At 40.4% G+C, this 23,977-nt stretch overlaps 1 protein-coding gene across 1 annotated transcript in view; it reads right to left on the bottom strand.

Moving 5' to 3' along the window:
* Nucleotides 1-6,717: 6,717 nt before the first annotated feature.
* FBXL17 (F-box and leucine rich repeat protein 17) overlaps nt 6,718-23,977 on the bottom strand; it is a 464,109-nt gene continuing 446,849 nt past the window's right edge. Inside the window, exon 9 of the mRNA XM_008506642.2 lies at nt 6,718-9,604. Coding sequence (XP_008504864.2) covers nt 9,464-9,604 — 141 coding nt within the window. The 3' untranslated portion in view covers nt 6,718-9,463. The remainder of the gene's footprint in view (nt 9,605-23,977) is intronic.

The raw sequence follows: 23,977 nt of genomic DNA, 5'->3' as shown, positions 1-23,977 counted from the left end.
AGGCACTGCTCGGATCCCTGCACTTCATTTAAATCCAAGCTAATGGCCTCTTTTCATACATATCAAGATGTAATAAAGACACAGGAAAGTGAAGGGGAAGAAAGCTTTTTCTTTTTAATCTATAAACCTCTAAGAGAGTCCCTCACCTTTCTTGCCTTCTTTGCATAGCTTTTGCCCCAACAGCTATAATCCACAGTGAAACTGTGGCAATCTTTCGCCCTTTCATGTCTATGTTCTTTCTTTTCTCTGAAATGGGAAGACAAATGTTGGTTTAAAGGTTTTTATGATCATTATTTCCTAAGTGGCCAGTAACTGTATGAAAAGGCACCCAGCTTTTCTAATATTCTGGAGCATGCAGACTAAATCCATAAGATACTTCTACATTGCAATCAGAAGCAAATAGGTGATCAATAAGAACCTACATACTCTGCTGGTTAAGATGTGAACTGGTTCAACTCTTTTGGAAAATGATGTGGCATCACTAATAAAATTGAAGGTGTGCAAATACTAGCATGCTCTCTCCTAGGTATGCAGCCCGGAGATGTGTACTTGAGTGTACTATGACACGTGTACAAGATTATTTTTGGCAGCAGGATTCGTAATTGTCCCATATTGGAAAAAAACTAAACGCTTTTCAATACTAGAGTGGATAAATAGCGGCATATCCATACAACAAAACATTATGGAGCAACAACTGTATAAACTAGAATTATACACAAGAAAATGGATGGATCTGCCAAACACTACCAAGTGAAAAAAGAAAGTCACAAAACAATACACATAGTATGATTCATTATATAAAGTTCAAAACCAGGCAAAATCAAACCACAGTTTCAAGGATGCATAAAGGTGGTAAAACAAAAATAAAAGCGAGAAAATGACTTCCATAGACACCCGGAGAGTGGTAACATCTGGAGAGATGGAGCTGCCTGGGCCCGGGAGGGGTTTTTGGGGTGGGGGCTTCTAGGGTGCCAGTGATGCTGTTTCTTGACGCAAGTGGTGCTTGCTTTGGAACCATATTACATCTGTGCATATATGTGTTACATGCTTTTCTCTGTTATATTCACAACAAAATGTTTTAAAATTTAAAACATTGAGTGCCTTATGTAATTCATTTTCTCCCTGTAACCTCCATCTCCTCGCCCCACATACCAAGCTTGGGGATCACTTTTAGATGTATCATTAATCCTTGGAGGCATGAAGATTCTGATCACTAATTTTCTTAGACTCTTTGGTTAATTACAAGAAGGAAGTAGAGCTAGGAAGAAACAGGGGCAGTAACGTTTAATAGCAGCCACAGGGAAAGAGTAAGGAAGTGGACTGAATATCTATTAGCATACGTTTGAGCAAATTCAGTCATCTAAGTTATTCAATAATGAGGGGTGCCAGTATCTTGATTTTCACATTAAGCCCAATTATTTATCTATGAGTGTGCTTCCCAGTGTCTGCCTCTCTACATCCATGAACCCTGTATGGTAATCCAACCTTTGGTTTGGAATTGAAGAAACACTGATAAAAGCTTCATTTAAATCCAATTACTAAGCTGTCTTTTTTTTCACTTAAGCCAATAAGTGACTCAATTGCAAGATGCTGCTTAAAATACAGTAGAATTGTTTCTGTTAACAAAACCAACCTGGCTGAGCTTTCTCCATTCATTTTGGCATTATTTATAAAAATCACGCTTGTCAGTAGCCACCCAGGCCCATTAAAGCAGCATCTACTTTTTTTTATAAAACCTTTTTTTTTGGGAAGATTAGCCCTGAGCTAACATCTGCCATCAACCCTCCTCTTTTTGCTGAGGAAGACTGGCCCTGAACTAACATCCATGCCCATCTTTCTCTACTTTATATGTGGGATGTCTGCCACAGCATGGCTTGACAAGTGGTGCGTGGGTCCACACCGGGGATCCGAACCTGGGCTGCTGAAGTGAAACATACAAACTTAACCACTATAAAACCTCTTTTTAAAAAGCCCTTCTTAAGTTGCTACTTTTTCATTTTCTATTATGTTAATCACTAAAGAACTCTAAGGAAGAAAGAACAAAAAAACTCAATAGACTGCTTTCAGTAGGCATCATTTATGATTAGATAGTGCATGTGGGCACCTGAGTGCACATGCACATGTGCTCACTCACACACACACACACACACACACACACACACGCACACATACAGCCACACCATTGGAGGATTTCAGACTAGAGCGAGGAACTGAGGGAGTGCCCATCAGTGTGGTCTAGCCATGTGTCCTCAGGCCACTCAACGTTGATGCCTCTCATCTTCAGATCTCTCAAGTGATGGCAAACTGTGGAAAAGTGCAAGAAACATCCACCCGTCATGTGGTGAAGAAAAGAGCTGAAACAAATGTTTGCCCTTTGGATGTTTCTCTTTCTTGGGCTGATGGCATCCATACTTAGTTTGATTAGCCAAGCAGAATCATAGGAGAAGGGATGCTCTTTAGGGTTATTTCTTAGGGATGATTTCAGTTTTCTGAAGTTTATTTCCTGGAGATGGTGGCATTCCAAGGACTGAGGAAGCTATAATGCTGTATTTGTATCTACTAAATATCACAACAAACTGGGATTAATTTTACTAAGCACAATGCTCAAAACAGGAAACCTAAATCCACCAATGGTAATATGGGTAAATAAATTGTGGTTTGTTCATATAATGAAATGGACAGACATGACCCTAACTGACTGTTCTTTCAACTACAGATTATCACATTATCAGAAAAGTCTCTGTATTACTCAAAGGTTTTGATACCAAATTTATCTGTGTAATTAAAAATGAAGCGATAATGAAAGGGCCCCCCACAGCTTTACAAAACAGTATAGTGGTCCTTTGATTCCTGTGGTAATGACATGACAGATAAGCTACAAGGATTCTCACAGCTGTCTCAGCACCACAAGGACAGTTGTTCTGCTTGGAATTCCAATGATGCTCGGATAGAAACCAGGCATTTAGGTAACACTATGTTCCCAGCACAGGAGAGGAGAGTGAGCTGGAGAGTTCTCTCACCCCTGCCACCTGCGTAGACATGGGACTGTGTAAACTCTGCTTCACACAGAGCTAACCTCCACTACCAAATGGGTAGGGAACTTTGCATCTAGGTCTGACAATTCCTGATCATTAATCAATTTAAACAAGGTATAAAACTTTTTTCTTTTAAAATTTAATAAAATATTTGATACGAAATAATTTGTTACATATGCATATGTTATGAAGCATCTTAATAAAATACTGGTGAAGCCACTCTTCGACTTATGACGCCAAACCTACAGATCCAGCTGGAGCCCTCCGTGTGGTTCTACAATCCCAGCCCACCAGCTGTCCACCCAAAGGTAACCACCGCTCTGAAATTCGGCAATTGTTACCTTTTCCTTTTTCTCTTTTTATAAATACACTTGTATCCCTAAATAACAGCTTATTTAATTTTGCTTGTTTTCGCTTGACTCTAGAACAGAACACACCCCTGGTTTTCCTCCTACCTCCCAGGGTATTCCATCTCAGCCTCCTCTAAAGAGTTTCCTTCCTCTCCCTGCCTTCTGAATGTTGGGGCGCCCAGACACAGTCCTCAGACTTCTCTTTTTATCTAAACTAATGGATGATGACCAACGATGATGATTTCAGGCTCATGGCTTTAAACACCATCCGTATACCATCCATGTACCTCTCCTCCGAACTGAACTCCTTATCCCGCTGCATGCTTCCCCACGCTCGCCTGGATGTCTAATGAGCATCTTCAAAATGAACACATCCCAAACTGAGCCTTTGATATTCTCCTCCAAAGACTTTTTTTCTTCTCCACAAACGGAAACTCCATTATCTCCATTATCATATTTAAACATTGTCTTTTCCCTACTCTATTTTTGCTTCTGCTGGATTAGATAGATACGTTGGAAAGCCTCATACAAAGTCCCACAGGTCTTAACCTCTCAATCTTCCACAGGAAATTATCCATACAAAAGAAAAGGCCAGGATTTTCCCTTTTACTTTACTAAGATCTACCTTTCAGTTTATGAGTTCTCCCTTTAGCTGAATCTCCTGTACTACTCAAGCCTTTCATTTTAATGTTCGATTATTATAGTTTTCACTTCTAAAAATTCTATTTAATTCTTTTAAAAATCTACCTGTTGGGGCCAGCCCAGTGGCACAGCAGTTGAGTTCACTTGCTCCACTTCAGCAGCTTGGGGTTTGCTGGTTCGGATCCCAGGCATGGACCTGTGCACTGCTTATCAAGCCATGCTGTGGCAGGTGTCCCACATATAAAGTAGAGGAAGATAGGCAGGGATGTTAGCTCAGGGCCAGTCTTCCTCAGCAAAAAACAAAGAGAGGAGGACTGGCAGCAGATGTTAGCTCAAGGCTAATCTTTCTCAAATAAAAAATTATCTGTTCATTTTTACTGGTTTCTTTTTTTCTTATACATGTTTCAAATAACTTTTTTATATTTTTGAGTACTAACGTTTACTTTGTATTATGCATCTGAAAATTTAACACTGAAGCCTGTGAGGATGTGGGTCTCTCGTTTGTTTTTTCTGTTGACTTGCACTAATGCTGGCTTATTTCCTGTTGTTCTCCTTGCTTTTAGATTGTGAGTTTGTATTTGCTGGCACTCTATTTCTGGGGTTTCTTTCTGTTTTCTTTGAGGAAGATTAGCCCTGAGCTGACTGCTGCCAATCCTCCTCTTTTTGCTGAGGAAGACTGGCCCTGAGCTAACATCTGTGCCCATCTTGCTCTACTTTATATATGGGACATCTACTACAGCATGGCTTGTCATGTGGTGCCATGTTCGCGCCTGGGATCCGAATCAGTGAACCCTGGGCCGCTGAAGCAGAACATGTGCACTTAACCGCTGCACCACCGGACCGGCCTGAATTGAGGGTACTTTTCTCCAGGGATGATTTTTGTCTGCTTTTGTCAGGCAATGAACACTTCTGAAATGAATCCTTTTAAAAATACAGTTATAAGCAAGACAAACTATAAAAATAGTATAGATTCAGGTAATAAACCCATGGGAATGGTAGCCAGTGACTATTAATTTTTTCAAAAGAACCTTTAAAAAAAACAACAACTCATGAATAGCCAAGGTAAAAAATGGTAATTTTCCTTACTGTTTGCCTCTTCAATTTTTGTTTTATTTTAGTTCACTATTTATAAAAGCGTATTGCCTTTTAGGGATCCTGGTTTTATGTGAGAATGACTCTGATTTGACTCCACATTAACTCAGTGGCCCAAAGTTCTGTACACATTCTCTAGGCTATCATGATCAGTATAGTGTCCCATATTCTGGTAGTTTCCAAGCTTCTCTCTCTAGAAGTAAAAGTTCAGCATGTAACAGAATCACCCAGATTTTCTAAAACACAGATAGCTGGGCCTTATTCCTTGAGTTTCTGATTTAGTAGGTCTGAGGTGAGGCCCAAGAATTTGTATTTATAACAAATTCCCAGGTGATACTAATGTGATTGGTCTGGGGACCACACTTTGAGACCCACTCCTCTAGACCAGGGATCAATAAACTTTTTCTGTAAAGGACCAGATAGTAAATATTCATGACTTTATGGACTACACGGCCTCTGTCAAACCATTCGTCTCTGCTGTTGTAGCATGACTGCAGCCGTAGAGAACATATAAACAAATGTGTGTGGTTGTGTTCCAATAAAACTTTATTTACAAAAATATGCATCTGGCCATATTTGGCCTGTAGTTTGCTGACCCCTGCTCTAGATTGATGTTTGCACCCTATTCCTGGCCACAAGAGGTTTCTTTTGCTTATTTGCAGGCACATCCGGTCATTTAAAAGGATTTTAAAATATTTTAATAAAAATTTTTAGATGTTACATAGAAAATCTTTCAGGATCTTCATTCTACCATATTGCCAGAAATACAAGTCCTGTATTTAAATTTCTACTTGTTGAAAGAATTTAGGGTAAGACTTTTCTAGTGGATCTGATTTTTTTCTACATGTCCAATCTCTTCAATAGGCCATGAAAAGTTTATGATTAGCCCGTTTTACTCCTAGAACCTTTTTCTACCCTTTGTCCCTACAGAACATATTCTTCTACTTTACTTAGTTACCTCAAACGCCCTGGACGTGTCTTGCTGTCTCATTCCCTCATGCCTTTGCACATATTTTCCGTTTTCCAGGTTGCCCTCCCTTCCTTCCCCACAGTAACTTTGGTAAACTCCTGTGACTCCTTAGACCCTCATTAAAAGCTCCTTCCCTGTGAAGCTCTTCCTTTCCAAACCCACCACTCTGTCCTGTGTGTGCTCCCTCTGACTATGCCCATATTATGTCTATTGTGCTCCACTGCTATTGCTAATGTTCAAGAACGTCTACTTGCTAGACTATGAGCAACCTGAGGATGGGGATGAGTTTCATTTATTTTTAAATGCTCACTGCCTGGCACATATTTTTTACTCAATATTGATTTACTTTTGAAAAACTGAATAAATGGCAAAGCAAATGAATGAGTGTTTAGGGAATGGGATTTTAAACAAACTACTTGTTTAACCCCTGAGGTTTTAATCTTATCTCATTAATTACCGGTCAAACTAGAACCTCCTAAACCCAGTCTTATTTATTATTCTGGGTTAGTTAAACCTACATAAAGTCTGCAGTGAAACACACAAGGACATGGGCCACTGCGCCGCAACACACCCGACCAGCACCAGGAAGGCCGTTTGTTGTCTCTAAAATAAAACAAAAGACACAGTGTTTTGTTTCTCTTTTATTGCAACCCATTGCAAGGTCAAAAGACTCACGGAAATATAGAAACTACAAACCGGGTGAATTTCCTTTATCCACTCAAAAAGACATTAAAGACAAAGGACCAGAATTTTCCACTACAGCAATATATTTCATAATCTTTATTCTGAAAATACTGTTGACATTTTGGAGAGGATAAAAAGCCCTGCATTAAACGTGTTCACATATATTTATGACACTCTAAGCAAAAAAAGAAAGTCTATATTGCCCAGAAAAATCACTGGAAGCCTCATTTCAAAGCATCTAATGAGAACACACTTTCAACCATCACAGGATCACTCAAGGTGATGCTTTTGCTGGCTGTTTTTTGAGATTAATGCTTTGAGGCTGGACATGATATTTCCACAGATTTCTACAAATATACCAAAGCAGTTTTCCAGGTTATGTTGCATCAGGCTTTCTGGATTAATGAACATCCTAAAGGATAAGTGCAAGCCCCCAACCCCCAAGCTAAAGCATGTTACAGTGCTGTACTTTAGATCCAAACAACGCAACGTTAAAAACAAATCAATTATACACTTCTGAAACCATCTGACAATCAAACTGTAACACTCCAAAGATTATTACAACTTTGAACTGAAATGGCACCATCTATCTCATTGATGGCTCTCCCTTCTTTTGTCTTTTTTAACTATTTAAAATATAGTGTAACATATATAAAAATTAAACTTTTGCTTATTTACTCAAGCTACTATTACTATATATACCTGTCTTATAAATTAGTTTTGGATTAAAAACAGTTAAAACATTATGAATTAAGATATTTTTCAGTGTTGGGGAAATGAATATGAAAACGATACAGTTTGATGTATAAGAAAAACTACAATTTATTAATAGTAAACAGCTTTTTTTCTGACACAAATTTTATTCCCTTCCCATTAAATTAGTAACCCATTTACTGATGGAAAAAATACCCTTGGTGCTTACTGACTAGATTTTCCTAACTGATTGGGATTAAAAGCAAAAAAATGCCACATCAGAAACATGTTGACATAATCAAAGGAAACAGTTGTTTACAAAAAAAAGGAGTCATTATAAATAAGTGAATGGCATTTGAATTGTAAAGCTATTTTTCATTTCTTACAGCTAGTAATTTTAGCAATATTGGGACTTACAGAAAGTGAAACTCCAACCTTAGTATATCTGTTAAAGACCAAAAAACAGTTATGTCCACATTGGGGAAGAATAAATACCAAACTCACAAGTCAGGGTTTATATCTAGCTCTGCGATGAAAGATAATCACTCTTTAGCTTAAAAAGGCTCCCTGCCATCTTGATTATACATCTAGACACAGGAAAGGTTATTTGAGCCTGAGTCCCTACTATGAATTCATTGCAAAGATGTGTGAAATCAAAACATATATTCATTTACTGATAGATACTGTCTTAACTGAAAGCTAGCAATCTTTAATTAAACAAAAGAAATGTTTATTTCTGACAAGAGTAAACAGAATCTTAATAAAAAGATTTTCTAATTTTTCTTCTTAACTTATACATCAACCAACAACAGATCTTTGCAGTAGCATAAGAACTATTCAAAAAATGAAAACGTGCATATATCCAAAAAGCCTCTTCTAAAGCCCAAAGCAAAAGAAAAAAGAAAAGAAATCGATCGAAAGATTGTCTACTTACATCTCATTCATTAATCTTCTATTAATGTGACTACCCCCAATCTCAGAAATATACTTTCATAATTACCAAAATTAACAAAAATAATTGAATGATCTGTAGGATTTTTTTTAAATAACTGCACACTCTTAATTACAATTGGTGGCTTTAAAGTGGATAATGCTAAGATTAGCTCCAAATATCATTAAAATATATCTGGACCAGTTACTATCCATGAAAAAAAAAGACAACACAATGTTAACGTAAAACTCAACAAAAACATTTAGTACTCAACAGACTGCATTTGTAGAATAATGAATAATTAACTTTTGTGAGCTGGCCAGGGGAGTCCCGATTGTTGCCTCTATATAAAAACTTCACAAAAGGCTTTTTTCTCTCTAGTCCCTAAGTTACCCACCACATAGCAAGTTGGCCACCTGTGGATACAATGAGCCAGGTAGAGTCACAGCGGATGACATGCTCCCTCAGTGGCCTGGAGGAAGGCCACTTATCAGAAAATGATCTGGAAAGAGACTGCCCTTGTGTGTGTGTAAGTGCACATGCACATGTGCGTGTATACGACAGAATGCGAGAACCTATATGTGCGTATGTGCTTCAATTTTTGAAAAGTACTGGTTTCCAGGCTTCTAACTAGTGCAACATCACTTCTGTTCTGGTCATCAGTAGAGCGCACAATTCCATCCAATGAGAAAAGAAGGCAGCTGCCTTCAATTTTGGGCATCTCAAAGTGGCAGTAATTAGAAGCTCAAAACAAGAGACCCAATTTTTTTGATTGTATAGTAAAAAAAAATATTTCTTTGAGAGAAATAAGCCTTTGAATTTAAAAACTAAAAGGTTTGTGGCTTTCAAAATCTTTAATTTTTAAGGAAAAACTCAGCTCACCTAGGAACAAATAGTAATTGCGCTTATGCTATGCTGAATGCAAACGAGACACAAATATACACACCTGGGTACACACGTAGACATATGACAGTTAAAACCTTTCCAAGAGATCACCCACCCCAAATCTACAATTCCCCTCTGCCCTGCTGAGCGATCCCAGCGGACATAGGCGGGGGCGGGAGTGTTAGGAGGAGGCGGCAGACATGTTGGGAGTCCAGCCCATCTGATAGGCTCTCTCCAAGGTCCTCTTGCAGTCCTGCAGGACGGTGCTGAAGGTGATGTGTGGGTACTGCTGCACCAGCTGTTCCACCGTCACTTCATTGACCTGCAACCAGAGAAGAGCCGCCGTCACACACAGGGACCACCGAAACCACCAGCCGCTCACGCACACCAGCTTGCTTCTCCTGGCACTAGGAACCCTTGCCTCATGCCTTCCAGCAGCATGAGAAAGTGTTTTGTGAAAAGGTATGTGTCCCCTTTGGTCTGACCGCCCTGATTTCCTAAGTACTACATTTGCCCTTAGACATTTTCAAAAAGACATAGGACATCAAGAAATCAAATGTGTTTTCTAGAAGCATAAATGACTGTGACTTGTCAAGATCTTAACAACGTCCAGTGAAAATCTAGTGCTTGGGAGGTAAGGCAGCAGTAAGATGGCATTTTCAAGTGCATTTGACTTCGTCATCAACCTGGCAGCTTTCTTAGGACGAAAATGTAGATTAGTGGAGAGGATACACAGCCTTCTAGATAGAAGTGTTGGGGAAAATATTTATTTTTCTTCCCTTTAAATGTTAAGGTATTGCAAACTTCAAGTCCCTTTGTGAAAAGGGCTGAAATGTGAGGAATCAATAATTAAAACATACATGGCTGGCAGGTCAGGGATGGCCCCAATAGACCTTAACCATCAAAGATACCACCTTGATTCTTGATTAGACAAGGCAATCAGACAGGCCTAATTAAAACTAACACCTTTACAATTGCTGTGCTGTGAAGGGATTAATTTGTCAATTATTTTTAAGCTGATTGCAGTTCATATCACAGAAGTAGACAGCTTCCTTCATCCTTTAGATAAATAAATGATTAACCTAAGAACCACAACTTTTAGGTAGCTTTATTTAAAATCTTTATTGAACGCTTGGGCATTTTCAAATACATCAATATTTCATTAATACTGAGTAAGCTGGTCTGAAAGAAGGTGCTGGTGATACACACTTTTGTGCTCGCACTCCATGTCTGTCCATTATTGAAACCGATCAGGACCACCAGGAAAAACCTAAAACAACATCAAATCCTTGCTGTTTGCTTTGAGAGTCTGCTTAGGAATACAATGATCGTGACATTCAGTCCTATGCACTTTGCTGAAATAACATGGTGTTTTCTGGGTGATTTGGAAAACTATGTTATATATAATCTTTTTTTAAAAGTTCAGAGTTGATATTTCAACATTGTGTTGATTATTCTTAATCTTTGTCAGAATATCTCTCTACTCGAGACTTGCTTGTGTTTAAATCAACTTTCATTCCAAATTTAACCAAGCCATGCAGTTAATTCTTTCTGTGATATACATATGATGTATAAAATTTCGTTTTCAAAAACAAGAAGAAAATAATTATGAGTAAAAAAGCAAAACTGACATACAAATTAGAGTTGAGAATATGAACTGATGGTTGTAAGAGGATTTTTAAGCAATATAATTTTTCATTTTTTTAATTTAAATTTATGGTCTAGGCCTTGCTTGAATTGAAGCAGCTTCTAACACTACACTCAGAAGGCCTGCATGATCTAGCCCTGCCTGTCTCTCTAGTGTATTTTTGAAACTATCTAGTCACCTGACCTGATTTCAGACTGTTAAGCTGTCCAACTTCCTTCTGGCCTCAGTGTCTTTGCACATACTGTTCTCTTTACCTGGAATGCTTTTTAATCCATTTCCCCCTTAAAATTCCCTTCTCATGCTTACTTTCTACTCATTCTTGAGTCCTCAGCTTCAACGTCATTTCCCCAGGGAAGTTTGGTCACTGCCCTATCCCTGCTTCCCTCCCCAAGTTAGGCAAGGTTATTCATTCTTCCAACATTGCCTACTTTGCCTTCACAGTACTTACATTATAAAGTCAGTTTATAATTGCTTTAATGTCTATTTCCTCTGCTCCAATATAAGGTCCACAGAGCCATGATCATTTTTGTATCCATGAGCCAGGCTTAGTTATTAGTGAATGAATGATAAAACAATAACAAACTACAAATAAAAAATAGAAACCCAAGAGCAAGGCAAAGCCAGACACTAATCACAAAGACCAAGAATTTCCTAAGCAACTCATATTCAGCTCAGGACTTCTCTCCTTCAGGAAGCCTTCCCCAAGCAAGTCTACTCCCCATGAGGTTGGGTGAGGTACCCCTTCCCTGTGCACCCATGGTGGGCACGCTGCAAGGCTCATCCTTTATTTAAGCACTCTCACACTGCATTGCAATCATCTCTTTATTTGCCCATCTCTTCCACCTGAACAAAAGGCCCTGGGGACCCGAGACTGCCTTTTTTCTTTAAGGCTATCAAGCTGTACACACAGCAGAGAAGAAATACCACAACTGTGGTTCATACATGGACTTCAGAGTCAACCAGAAACAGGTCTGAATCCTGGTTTCACTTTACTTCTTTAAGATTTGGTTCCTCAACAGTAAAAACAGGATAAAAGTACTTATGCCACAGGATTGTTAAAGGATTAAATGTAATAATATGTTGAACACTGTGACTGACTAAAAGAGGTCCCCAAATGGTAGCTCTTGTTACCACAGCGGGCACTCAATAAATGGTTATTAATTAACGATATGTTAGGGTGACCAATTCTCCAGAGTGATGCTGAATATCGTTCCACTTCTGAGATATTTCAGAAATAAACCTTGATAACATTAGTTATAATGCTGAAAATAAAATAATCAAAGGGCAAGAAGTAACCTTTAAAATACATTTCACATACAAGAAGAATCTATTCCATCTTAATGCTCTCTGGAGGAGACTTAAGAACTTTCCCTAATAACACAGTCTGGGTTGAAATATCCATTCTCAGGAAATCTGCCCTTTTCTTTGTCTGATGCTCCTCATGCTGCAGTCAGGTTACCTTCCTCCCTCCCGCCATAAACACACCCGGAAGGATGCAGGTCTCCCTAAGGGACAGGCGAAGTCATTTGTCACAGAGGACCCTCGGAAAATCTGTATTGCATTGTAAAGGAAGTAAACGCGGTCCAAGCCATGTAGCATTCAAGGAGTAACTAACTGAAAATAGATGAAAAGAGGATGGAGAAGAGAAAACATTTAAACCCACCACAAAGATGGGGACTGTCTTCTATGGTACATCTTTTACAATCTATACACAGGCCTGTGCAAAATTTTATATGTAAGGTTGACAGGCAATTGGTTTTGGAGGTCCAATTTTTAAAAACAGAAAACATGTTTATGTGATAACAGTTTTGCAGGAGGAGAGAGACAATTCACCTTAAGCAAACTTGATACATGAAGCTATGTATTTATGGAGTAAATAAATTAGAGGATAATTGTACACTTTAGTAAAGACTTTCATGGTAGGGTTTTTTTTGTCAGTTCTCCTTATGTGTTTTATATATCCTTTGATTTACCAAAATTCAATTTACCTATTTCTGTTGCATAAAGGAAGGTATACCTGTAGTTGAGAACATAGACTGTGTTAGGTCTCTGGCTTTCACAGGTACTGGGCAAGAATAGATAGTAATTTGACATTGCTGTATGAAAAATGGTACCAGTAACCCTCTGTGGTTGTAATGTGTCTTCTAAGAAATCTTTTTGCTAAATAAGCTCTGTAAATTCTACAAAACAAAGTAGTGGGGAAATGCAAATATTCTATTTTAGAGCTTTGTTGGGTAGAAGTTATTTAGGGGAAATACATGTGCTCCCACCAGGAAGGTTCTATCTTTTACTTATAATGTCTCCTGGGGATGTAGTGTGACAAATTTTACACTAAAATTATTTTCATTAAGTACAAATCATGCTCACCTCTTTGTATAGACTCCATAAGCACTTTGGAGCCTTAGAGAAAGAGTTGAATGTAAGACACCAGGAGGGTCCAAATCATTTTAAACCCTTATGCCCACACACACATTTCTGCAGACATTTTGCCATGCACAACTCCACTCTCTAGAATGAAAAGCACCATTCTATGTTCCAATGCATAAAAAGTACGTAATATAAAAAGAGAACATAAAGATGATTTTTTTTTAAATTTCCCCATGATCCCTAGTTTCTGTATTCGATTTCTTTTCCTCTTGCTGAAAACTATCAATGGCAACTCCTATATTACCCATGAGATTTGAAAAATGTAATGTATCTTCCTAAAGAAACATGTAGCAGTGTCATTTGAAGAAATTACTGTGATTAAAGGGAAAAAAGCATGTACTGCAGGTTTTTTTTTTAAAAATAAAATAAAGATTGGATTTTATAGTTCTCTTCAAAGACTTCATAACCATAATTTACATTTTCAAAATTATTATAACTCTTTTTAAGGTAGTAGCAATTTGTCTGGTATTTTAATCTATTTTGAGTTAACATCTATTAGCGCTTTTCGAAAACGTGAGGCAAAACTGCTATGCTAATTGAGGAAAATCACACGATAGTTTCACTCTATTGCTGCTGCTGCCACAGAAGGGCGAGGAGAGAACCTTCAGAGTTTCCGAGATTCAGTTCATCTACACCATCGCACTCTTTCTTCACCTCATTATCAATACTTTCCCCAGAAAGTTCCAGATAAGTGTAAGCCTGGGCCTGAATTATCTCCCCAATGATACCTATTGTTCCAAAAATATGATTTCTGATAAAATTTGCTTAAGAAACCATTTATATTAATATTTATATTCTTATTTCCTCTTTGACTTATGTCATACAAAAGGACATGTTTCTAAAATCACACAAGATAATAAACTACTTAAAATCAATTTTTTTTTAAATGGAGAAAGTTTCCCTGAAAAAAGTAAGCACTGCTTAAAATACCAACAACAATAAAACGTATTGCATTATTCCTAGGCTGTAAGTTCTCTGACAGCAAGGAGTCTTTTAGTCATCTCTTTGTTTTTAGTTCGACACATACTGTCTGGCTAAGTCTCGCCCCATTAGAATATAAGCTCACGAGACAGGAGTTTTGTTGTTTCTGTTCACTGCCAAATCCCTAGCACCCAGGGAATGCCTAGTACAGAGTGAGTACTCAATAAATATTTGTTGGCTAAATTAATACAGTAGCTGTTCAGTGAATGTGTATTAAGTAAATTAAAAAGCACCCAATAGTACTGCATCAGAAACTGTGGAGGTAAGCTCACCTTGTTCCCAGCCTGTCCCAGCCACGATGGTAGCAGTCTCGAAAGTCTTGATATTACGGCAGCTCTAAACCCCTTTAATCCTTGGAAGTTCATACCCAAGGTGGTTCTTTGTACTACTCTCCTTTCCATCTGACATCACTGGGTGCCTCTTTCCAGATAGACTTTCCCTGGGATTTCCAATAATTTTGCACAAGAGATCAAAGCTGCTCGTGATGGTGGTTCAGCAGCTTTCACTGGGTCATGGGGCTGTCAGGCAGTACTCAGGAAAGGACTAGGCTATACTTTAGATTAATTGATGACAACCTTCCTTATTGGAGATCAATGACCAACTGCACTGGGTGGATAACACTGAGAAATATGCTAACGGTCACCAGACATGAACCGGTTTCCTAAACTTTGCAAAAACCCAATGGTTCAGAAGATTTAATACTTTAGCTTGCAGCATCAGCACGCTGCTCAGGGGGCAGACCCAGGAGGGCCCCACACAAGGCTTTGAAATTGTGTGACATTTAAGGCTTCTTCTGATGTCTCAGCTACCTAATGGCAGAAGGGAACTGTGGACAGATCTCCTGACTCATAATAATGCTATTTCTACCCTCTAATTTCTTGGACTTCAGGAATTCTACATGCTTCCACTGCTACTCAAGGGCAAATGGAAATCTGAGGGGCTTTTCTTTGGTTGGTTTTGCTGTCACAGTGGTGTTTGGCACTTGCCGCCCCAGCGAGGGTGTTGAGGATACTGCAGAGGATGGTACATCCCAGACAAGGAAAAATTCTCCAACCAGAACTGCCCTGCGCTCCCCACTGAGAAACACTGGACTCATCAGTTTTAGGCTCTCATATGGCAGGTGAGAACTCAAACACACTTCTTCTCTTCAGCATGGTTTATTTTGGCAAAATACTTAAAAATAATGTTAATTTTTCATCCTAATTACCAAGAAGGCAAAATGAAAGTATGTCCCCATTCCAGTAAGGATGGAGGAGGAAGGAAAGGGAAAAATATTCGGTGAACATCTCCTATTTTCCAGGCATCTAAGCATTAATAACCCCCATTACAGATGAACTGTGGCTCAGACAGAATGAGTATTTCACACAGGGTCACACAGCTAGTCGACTCTATGGCACTAACAACAACAACAACAACACACACGTAGCTAATAAATGGCAGCCAAGATTTGAATCCAGGACCCAAGACAAAGTGCTCTCTGTACTGTGCCACACTGCCCTGGCACATAGGTAACAGTATGGTGCAGAAAGTGCCAGACTGGGGCCTTAGCGATCACCTGCAAAGTAAAATGTTCACTAATATTCATTTTCCATCTAACAGTAAAAAAACAAGATTGCAGGGGCCAGCCCAGTGGCATAGTGGTTAAGTTCATGTGTTCCACTTCGGTGGCCTGGGATTCTCTGGTTTGGATCCTGGGCACAGACCTATACGCTGCTCATCAAGCCATGCTGTGGTGGCATCCCACATACAACTAGAGGGACTTACAACTAAGATATACAACTATGCACTGGGGCTTTGGGGAGAAGGAAAAAAAAAGGAAGATTGGCAACAGATGTTATCTCAGGGCCAATCTTCCTCACCAAAAAAACCCCCACCTTGCAAAAAAAAATGATTGCAGTTTACATGTAAATACATTTCAAAATCCTTTATAGTCTCTTCAAAATGACTGCTCTGTGGGAACGTAAATTACCATGGATCTCACTTGGCCTGTGGAACATTCTGTTGTGCAGCTGTAGGCGCGTGAGACTTTGAAGCATGATGGAAACATGATGAAGCTGCAAGACTAACAAAAGGCCTTTTGGCAGGGTCAACTGCCTCATGCCACAAACTGGCATTACTTTCTCTCCTCTCTCTCGCCCATCAACACATTTTTCCATCTGCCAGAGGTGGAATGGCCAGCATGACAGATATGGTCTCTGACCTTTTGGAGCAGGGAAGATGAACAATTACACCAGCATCAGCGAAGTCTGAGAAGTGCTTTCCAGGGGAAGTACTCAGTAGGCACCCGACCTTCTCAGGGGAGTTAGAGAGGGCTTTCCAAAAGAAGTGATATTGAAGTGGACTTCTGAAGGACAAGGAGGTGTCAGCTTGTGTACCACAGGCGCTGAACATACATGCTATTCAGGGAAGAAAGGATCTGCTCACGAACTAGAATAAAACGTCAAATCTGACCTTTGCTTTGTAAGCTATGCAACGTTTCCCCGGCCTGTCCAACAGACGCAGGAGTGTAACTGAGTAATTTCTTGTTTCAAATAGCACTGCTCTGAGGATCGGGGTGAAGAAAACGGACCCGCTGTCTGCAGGTGGGAAAAGTAAGGAGCCACAGTATGTCCGTGAAGGTGTGGCAAATAGCACACTCAGCTCCTGAAGGCTCCTGCCCTCACCCTGGCCTGTCACTCTTCACAGACTCCCTGGGCACTGTCACTCACTGCTAACAGCCCCAGAGGCTGACTCCTGGCGGCCCAGAGGCAGAGTGCTGTCTCTCGGGCAATACGCGTCTGGAGTCTGCCTCTGAGCTTGTGGCTCTCTGGGAAGCTGTACTGGCTATCTGTGGGACCGGCACTCGCCAGCGGCTGGCCAAAGTCCTCTTGGACAATGCACATTCAAATGAGACCCAACTGCTCCTGCAGTAAGTGCCCATCGGCCCCAAGATGGGCATATACTGAAGAGGATAAAATAAGGGTAATGTGAATTTTAGTAATACCTCAAATTTGCATGTAAATGAGATGAGTCATCTAAGTGCAGTTTAAAATATTTTAAATAGGATGCTAAGAAAAGAATAAAAGAGCAGACGATACGTTGATTTTTCCAGGACCTGGCACAGCTGACAACAGGCACCAGCTCTCTGCGGGCCGCGCAGGCTTTCCTGAGCCTACGTCCCTCCCTGTGCAGGGGACTCCTCCCGCCCCTGGCCGGTAGCACGCCCCGTCCTGCTGATGGCTCCCTCCGGGTAGAGCAGGGAGGTCCACGAGGCCAGGAATTTGGGGCGGCTTTTACAGTCTCTCACCTCAGCTCTTTCTCCTTAGCGGCGAGGCTCAGCTTCCCAGCAGTCTGGAGGAGGATAAACCAGCAGCTGAAGAGGCACAAACAGGCTGCAGGCAGACCCCACGATGAAGGGATAGGGTCTTTCCCAGCCTGGTGCAGGCTCTGAAAATGATTCCAGGTGTGAGCTAGAGCGCCCTGCCCCTTTTCTCTACACGCAACTTCACATTCCCTTCCTTCCCTCTGCCTTTCTCAGTCAACCCAAGGCCTTTCTCCACAAACGCCACGGTGACTCACTTATAATAAAGGTTTCAGACATGTTTATTGATGTGGGATGAATTACACTGTCCGCAACCAAGAATACAAACAAGAATATAGTGGTTCTCAGCCCAACTGCTCACTAGAATCACCTGGGGATCTTTGAAAACTGCCAACGCCCAGGCCATATCCCAGACTGACTGCATCACAGTCCTGGAGGAGCGGGACTCAGGCATCAGTATGTTTTAAAGCTCCCAGGAGGTTCCAATGTGCAGCTCAAATTGAGGCGGACTGGTCTAAAGCTTCTGACTGAAGAGCTCCGGGAGGGTGAGGTGACTTCTGCACCTGGGAATCTGAAGGAGGTGAACGAGGATTATGTAAAGGTAACAGGCGCCTACCCACCTCCTGTGCTGCCGTCCACATTAAACTCTGAGTCGGGTACTGGAGAAAAGAAACTTGCTCCTACAGCTTATTAGCCCACCTTTTTTTTTTTTTTTTTCCCCAAATATTCATCACTGCCTGAAACAAAAGCTATATTCTTTGAATGTGGTAAAAGCAGACTTTTCTCTCCTTCAGCAGAGGTCTTAAATCTCCAGTCGGATGTAGCAAAGAAGGTCGCCACTTGACCTTCCCAACAGCTAACGGAAGGAAAGACTCCCCTAAACCCAGTTCTCACAGGGACCTAGTGCTTCCCCAAGGGACCACCCATGCGATGGAAGGAGGGGGCACACATGACTAAGTATTTAATATAATTTTAAGAATAAAAATTGATTCTTATTGGAGCCTAAAAGCCACCTGCTAACTATGGGAGTCAGCTGATTAGAGGCTACCCATAATACACTATGCTTCTGCATGAACCTCATACTGATACCCTGAAGCCTTTAAAGACATATTTTTTTAACAAGAGGTAAGAAATACTACTCTTGGGTGGCAAAAAACTCATCTAAAAATCCCAAAGCATCGAAAGAGACAGATACTGAGAATGCAATGAACCCGATAGAGGCAGGCTCATAAATTCAGTCAACTTTGTCAAATGCAGTCATTCCATTTCAGAATCTGCAATGATTGGAAGTGCTATGCTCTGTCAATATCACAACAGGCCTGGCTTCATGCTGTCTCTTTTTCATGAAATGTGGGTTGCCTGTTAACACTAGCATTGCTTTTATTCACTTGAATTAGCACAGTGAGAAAGCAGCAAAGAACCTGGGAGGATGGGGATCACAGAAACGCCTGCAGTGTTAAGTGAGAATCGGGGCTCGCCAATCTGAAGTCTCTAATTAGAGATTAGTGTGACAAGAGTCCAACAACCAGACTGTCAGAGAGAAAAATTAGTGACATTTTCATTCCCTGTTTCACCAAGTGATCCTCCACCAAGAAGAACGTTTCAAGCCAAGTGTAAGCTCCAGTTACCAGCCTTGCGTAGGCTATTCCGAGGCCACAGAACCGTTGGTCATGCAATTGACCCATCGTGCAAATGTGTACATTTTTTTTGGTATGGATTTGCATATGCAGCACAGATGAGAACCAAAAGAGACACGTGTGGGACACCAGGATGGAGAAAGCCATTGGGGAGTAATCTGCAGTGCTCTAAATGATTCAGCAAAAGATTGACTATTTGAGAAAACCTGGGCCCTAATAAGGTAATTAATGTAGTCACTAAGTGAGTGGTAAGTGCAATGTATTTGTGGAATACATCTGGGTATTTCTAAATTAAACTCACAAAGTTAAGCTGAAAAACACAATCCGGGGAGAAAATTCTCAGAACTAAAAAATATGTTTTCTTTTGTGTTTAATGCCTTTCTTGACTTCAGTTTTTATTTTCTTACATAAAGCCTAGGGCAGTGGTAATCACCTGTGGACACCTGATAAAAAATACCTTACTAAAATTGCTGTTTCCATCAGGTAGAATTTATGGATTTGACCTGTTTCCCAAAACAAATTTATTATCAGCAAAAATATATTCTGCATAGAAGTGATCTGTAAACATGTAGATTAAAAACCTGAAAACAAGCAATATTTTTGGTTTTCAGAAAAGAGACTACATAAATCAGGGCATTTCAGGGTCAGGCTCCAAATAATGCTGAGTCCAATTGCATGGCAGATATCTAAACTCTGTCTGTGACTGTCCTGAACCCCAGGGGCTTTTGGCCACACTCAGAATTCCCCAGCTATAGGAAACTGGTATGAAATCCAAGGTGTCACCTTTCTTACTCATTTATTTATTTCCTTCTCTCTAGATACTTTGTAAAATCTATCAAATTATCAAGAGGCAGTGGGATCTAATGGTTTGAAACTTGTTTTTAGCTGTGCACTACTTCTGCAAACCAAAATAATAAACCAAATAATAAACTAAATAAAGTGATAAAAGTGGGTTGCTCTGGTTGGAGTTAGGTGCAAGGACCAGGCACCCTGCCCTCTTAGCCACTCTGTCATTCCAGAGGCTCTGAGAACCTCCTCAGAACCTTGAAGCTACAGAGAATGCAGATGAGAACATAATCTAACCCGTCCATCCATACATTCAATCCATCCATCATCCAGTACATACTTGTTTAGCAGCTATTACATACCAGCCACTGTAGCAGGGCCTGGCAATATAACACAGAAGGAGAAATGTATGGATCTTACTTTCTAATGAGGAGGAGGAGAGTGATGGGGAGGAGAAAGGTAAGAATTAACCACAACAACAAATAAGAGCTAATATTTACTGCCTACTTCATGTATTCATATTAACTCACTTAATCCTCTCAATAGCCAGTGAGATAGGTACTATTTTTATTTCCATTTTACAGATGAGAGAATAGAGGCACAGAGAAGCAGTATGGAAGATGGAGACAGAAAAGCCAGGAGCATGGTGACATGAAAGACAAGAGAAAAGCAGTCTCACCAACGAGGGAGTGGTTGCCATGTGAATGCAGCTGCTAAGAGATGGAGCAAGTGGTGGACAGAGATGTGGCCACTGTATTTGGTGACACGGAAGTCACTGATGACCTTGAAAAGAGTAGAATCAGCGGCATGGTGAGGATGGAAATAGATTGTACGGAGGAGTGGTGAAAAAGGAAGGACGAGCGTTCACAGTCAATCCTTTTCAAGAATTTAACAGTAGAATGGTAGAAAAACAGGACTATTGAGGATTACAGCTGAAAGCTGATGTAGGATTAAAGCAAGGTTCTTTATGCAGAAGAAATATAATTCTGGGTGCCATTTTTGAAAATTAATTTGCAATCTTATAGCACTGCTTGTCTCTCTCCCCCAGGAGTCTGCAGGCTCCATGTGGCAGGAACTCATTCCTGCTCACTGTTTTTTCTGACCTGTCACCTATCACAGTGACTAGAACATAATAAGTACCTCAACAGATATTTCTTGAATAAATGGATGAAATATATGATAAAAATGGGAGGCAAGGGGGAAGCCTAGGCTTTCTCTGAAAAACTACTTGCCAGACAAAGTTTTCACTAGGCCCAGCACGGCAGGCCCTGAAGACCTGCTGCTGCACGGCGGGGCCTCCCCCACAGGCTGAGCCCTTCCTTCCCAATGGGCAGTCTCCGGAGCCATGGCAGGCTGTCCTTGTTTCTCCTTTGCAAAGTCAGGTGCTTAAGAGTTCTGGGATCTAATCTGAGCTCTGTTAAGAAATTGCTCATAGCTTTTCTATTTCTAAATTAGAAAAATAATATGATCCTGCAACCTAATTCTGTTGTATAATTACTTAGGCCAAACCAACGTTCCAAGGAGATTATTTATTGGAAAGTAATGACGCTCTTGGGTGCCTTCAAGCAAACTCCAACGTAACATTCTACTCACCCTACGGCATCTGTGGAACAGTAGGCTCTCTCTTTCCTCCTTGTTTATAAGAACAATTTCACTATACATCAATCCCATAACAAACGTGAGCAAAACATAAGCAGCTCCTTGCAGCACACTCCCTTAACAGGTTGTAGGGCGATGTCGATTTTCCTGAAGAAACAAATCACACCAGCCCCAGCCTGGACTCTGGCTCTCTGACTTGGCCAGTCTTTACTGTCCCTGCTCAGAAGAAAGGACTGAGACCTGCTGGTCTCTAGGTTCCTTTTCCTCTAATGTTTGACTGTGACTTAATGGTTCCTAACTATTTTTTAAAAATAGATTCTACTGTTTTTTAGAATTGCTGTCTGAATCTCAGGGGCCTAGTTTTTCTTTGTAAGTTCTTAGCATGTGAATTTGTATTCACGGCTAGAGTATTATGAACCTGTTGGGCCAGGTGGTTAATATATCAGATACAAGACTCCAGAGCAGGTGTGTACACATGGATAAATAATAATAATGATAACAGTAGGTAACATTTAATAAGTGCTTATATCATGCATGCCTTTGGGCTAAAGGCTTTATTGCAATATCTCATTTAATCTCATAACAACCCTGTGGGGTAAATATTATCCCCATTTTTCAGATGGGGAAACTGGGGCTTTTAGAGATTAAGTTGCCCAAAGAGCCACAGATAATAAAGTGATGGAAGTAAAATTTGCAAACCTAGCAGTCTGACACTAGTGCTCAGCAATTTAACCACTGTCACAAAGCTCCATGCAGTGTTTCTTGGTTTAATATTTAAATACAGGAAAGGCCTTTCAGTTACCACTTCGTAGCAGTTCATTCAGGTGAATAGGGTTGGAAGAAGAGGAGATGGAAACACTGGCTAAAATGAGGTTGAGAGGTAACCTCTGAATTTCAGCTGATGCGTTTTTCCCTGTTTCAATTACCAGGAATAATCATGAGAGGGCTGTAAAAATGCGTTTTAAAGTGCTCCTATGTGAAAATCACCTGGAGAAACTGTTTTATCAGCAAAAGGAACAAGATGCTGATACTTCAAGTGAAGGACTTAAGTTCAGGTTTTAGAGCCCCAGCCTCACCATTTTTCATCTCCCCTTTCTCTTGGAGCACACGGCATCGCGGGCTGTTCAGGTAATGGTTATGTCGCCACCACCTAGGACTGCACAATCTGATACAGACTGTTCCTTTTCTTTTGTTTTTTCACTTTATTTTCTTTGATAAGGCATAAATTTTCAATTTTGGCCATGGGCAATCTGGGAACAGCAGTGCATACGTTGCAGGGGAGAGGGGAGTGCCTGCAGGTACACACTTTGTTTCACGGCTGGATTGCTACCAAAACAGTCCTGGACACAGGGCCCCACAAATTATTTTTCCCTTAAACTGATTTTTCCAGTTAGTTCTGTATATTAGTTACAGAGTCCTATATTATTTTCCCCATAGGGCTTTCCTGCTCATGATTCCTAAACAGGCTGATAAAAACTCCATTTTTCTCCATAGAAATATTTCGGTTGTTGAGGCTTTCTCTTACCATAATTACTTCCTGAAAAATGCAGTGGTCAATTTTTCCTGAATATTTTACATTAAGTTGGGCACACAAAAAAAACTTGGCCCTTGATATTTTAAGGTTGTAAAGCAGATTTCTGGCTTTAAAGAACTGTCTGGTTTCTATTACTTGCTTTCTGTATTGACTTCTCATTGATTTGATTAAATCTCTCTGCCATTTAAATGAGGAACTCTGTGTGAAAACAAGGATTTCTTATGACCTGAAGAACTCATTTCTTACTAAAAGAAATCATCTATTTCACTCCTCAGCTAAGTACTTCAGGAATTAGGGCAGGTGAGGAGAAAGGTCTTGGCAATGGCAAGTTGATGAGAAATGAATTAATTCGATTATTTCCATGGTGTGGATCAATAATAGTCAGCCTCCACAGAGGCCCCTGGCCTGAAGGCAGCTGGATGATCAATAGGATCACACAGAGGCCTTCTCCTCCCCCAGCAGCCTCTCTGATCTTTTCTGGGCGGACTCTTCACGCCTGTGTAATTCTAATTTATGTCAACTAGAAATCAAAGAAATTCCAAGAGGCTTTGGTCATAGGACATTGGGGTGGACCTTTCAAAATCTATTTATGTCTATTCCTTAAGTAACGTGGCCCCCACGGCCCTCCTGGCGCCTCTACGGGCCAAGAAGAAGCCTCCTAGGAGAATGGCAGCTATCTGCTCAGGGCAAAGGCGGAGCAGCAGAGTTAGGTAAACCAAGGTACACTTTCTCCTTCCTATCTACAACTCTGCAGGGACAAAAGAACTAATAAGCATTTTAAG

The sequence above is a fragment of the Equus przewalskii genome, chromosome 13 (genome assembly GCF_037783145.1).
Source record: "Equus przewalskii isolate Varuska chromosome 13, EquPr2, whole genome shotgun sequence".
Taxonomy (NCBI): Eukaryota; Metazoa; Chordata; class Mammalia; order Perissodactyla; family Equidae; genus Equus; species Equus przewalskii.
The sequence above is the reverse complement of the archived record's forward strand: the minus strand, read 5'-3'. Positions and strand labels throughout refer to the sequence as shown.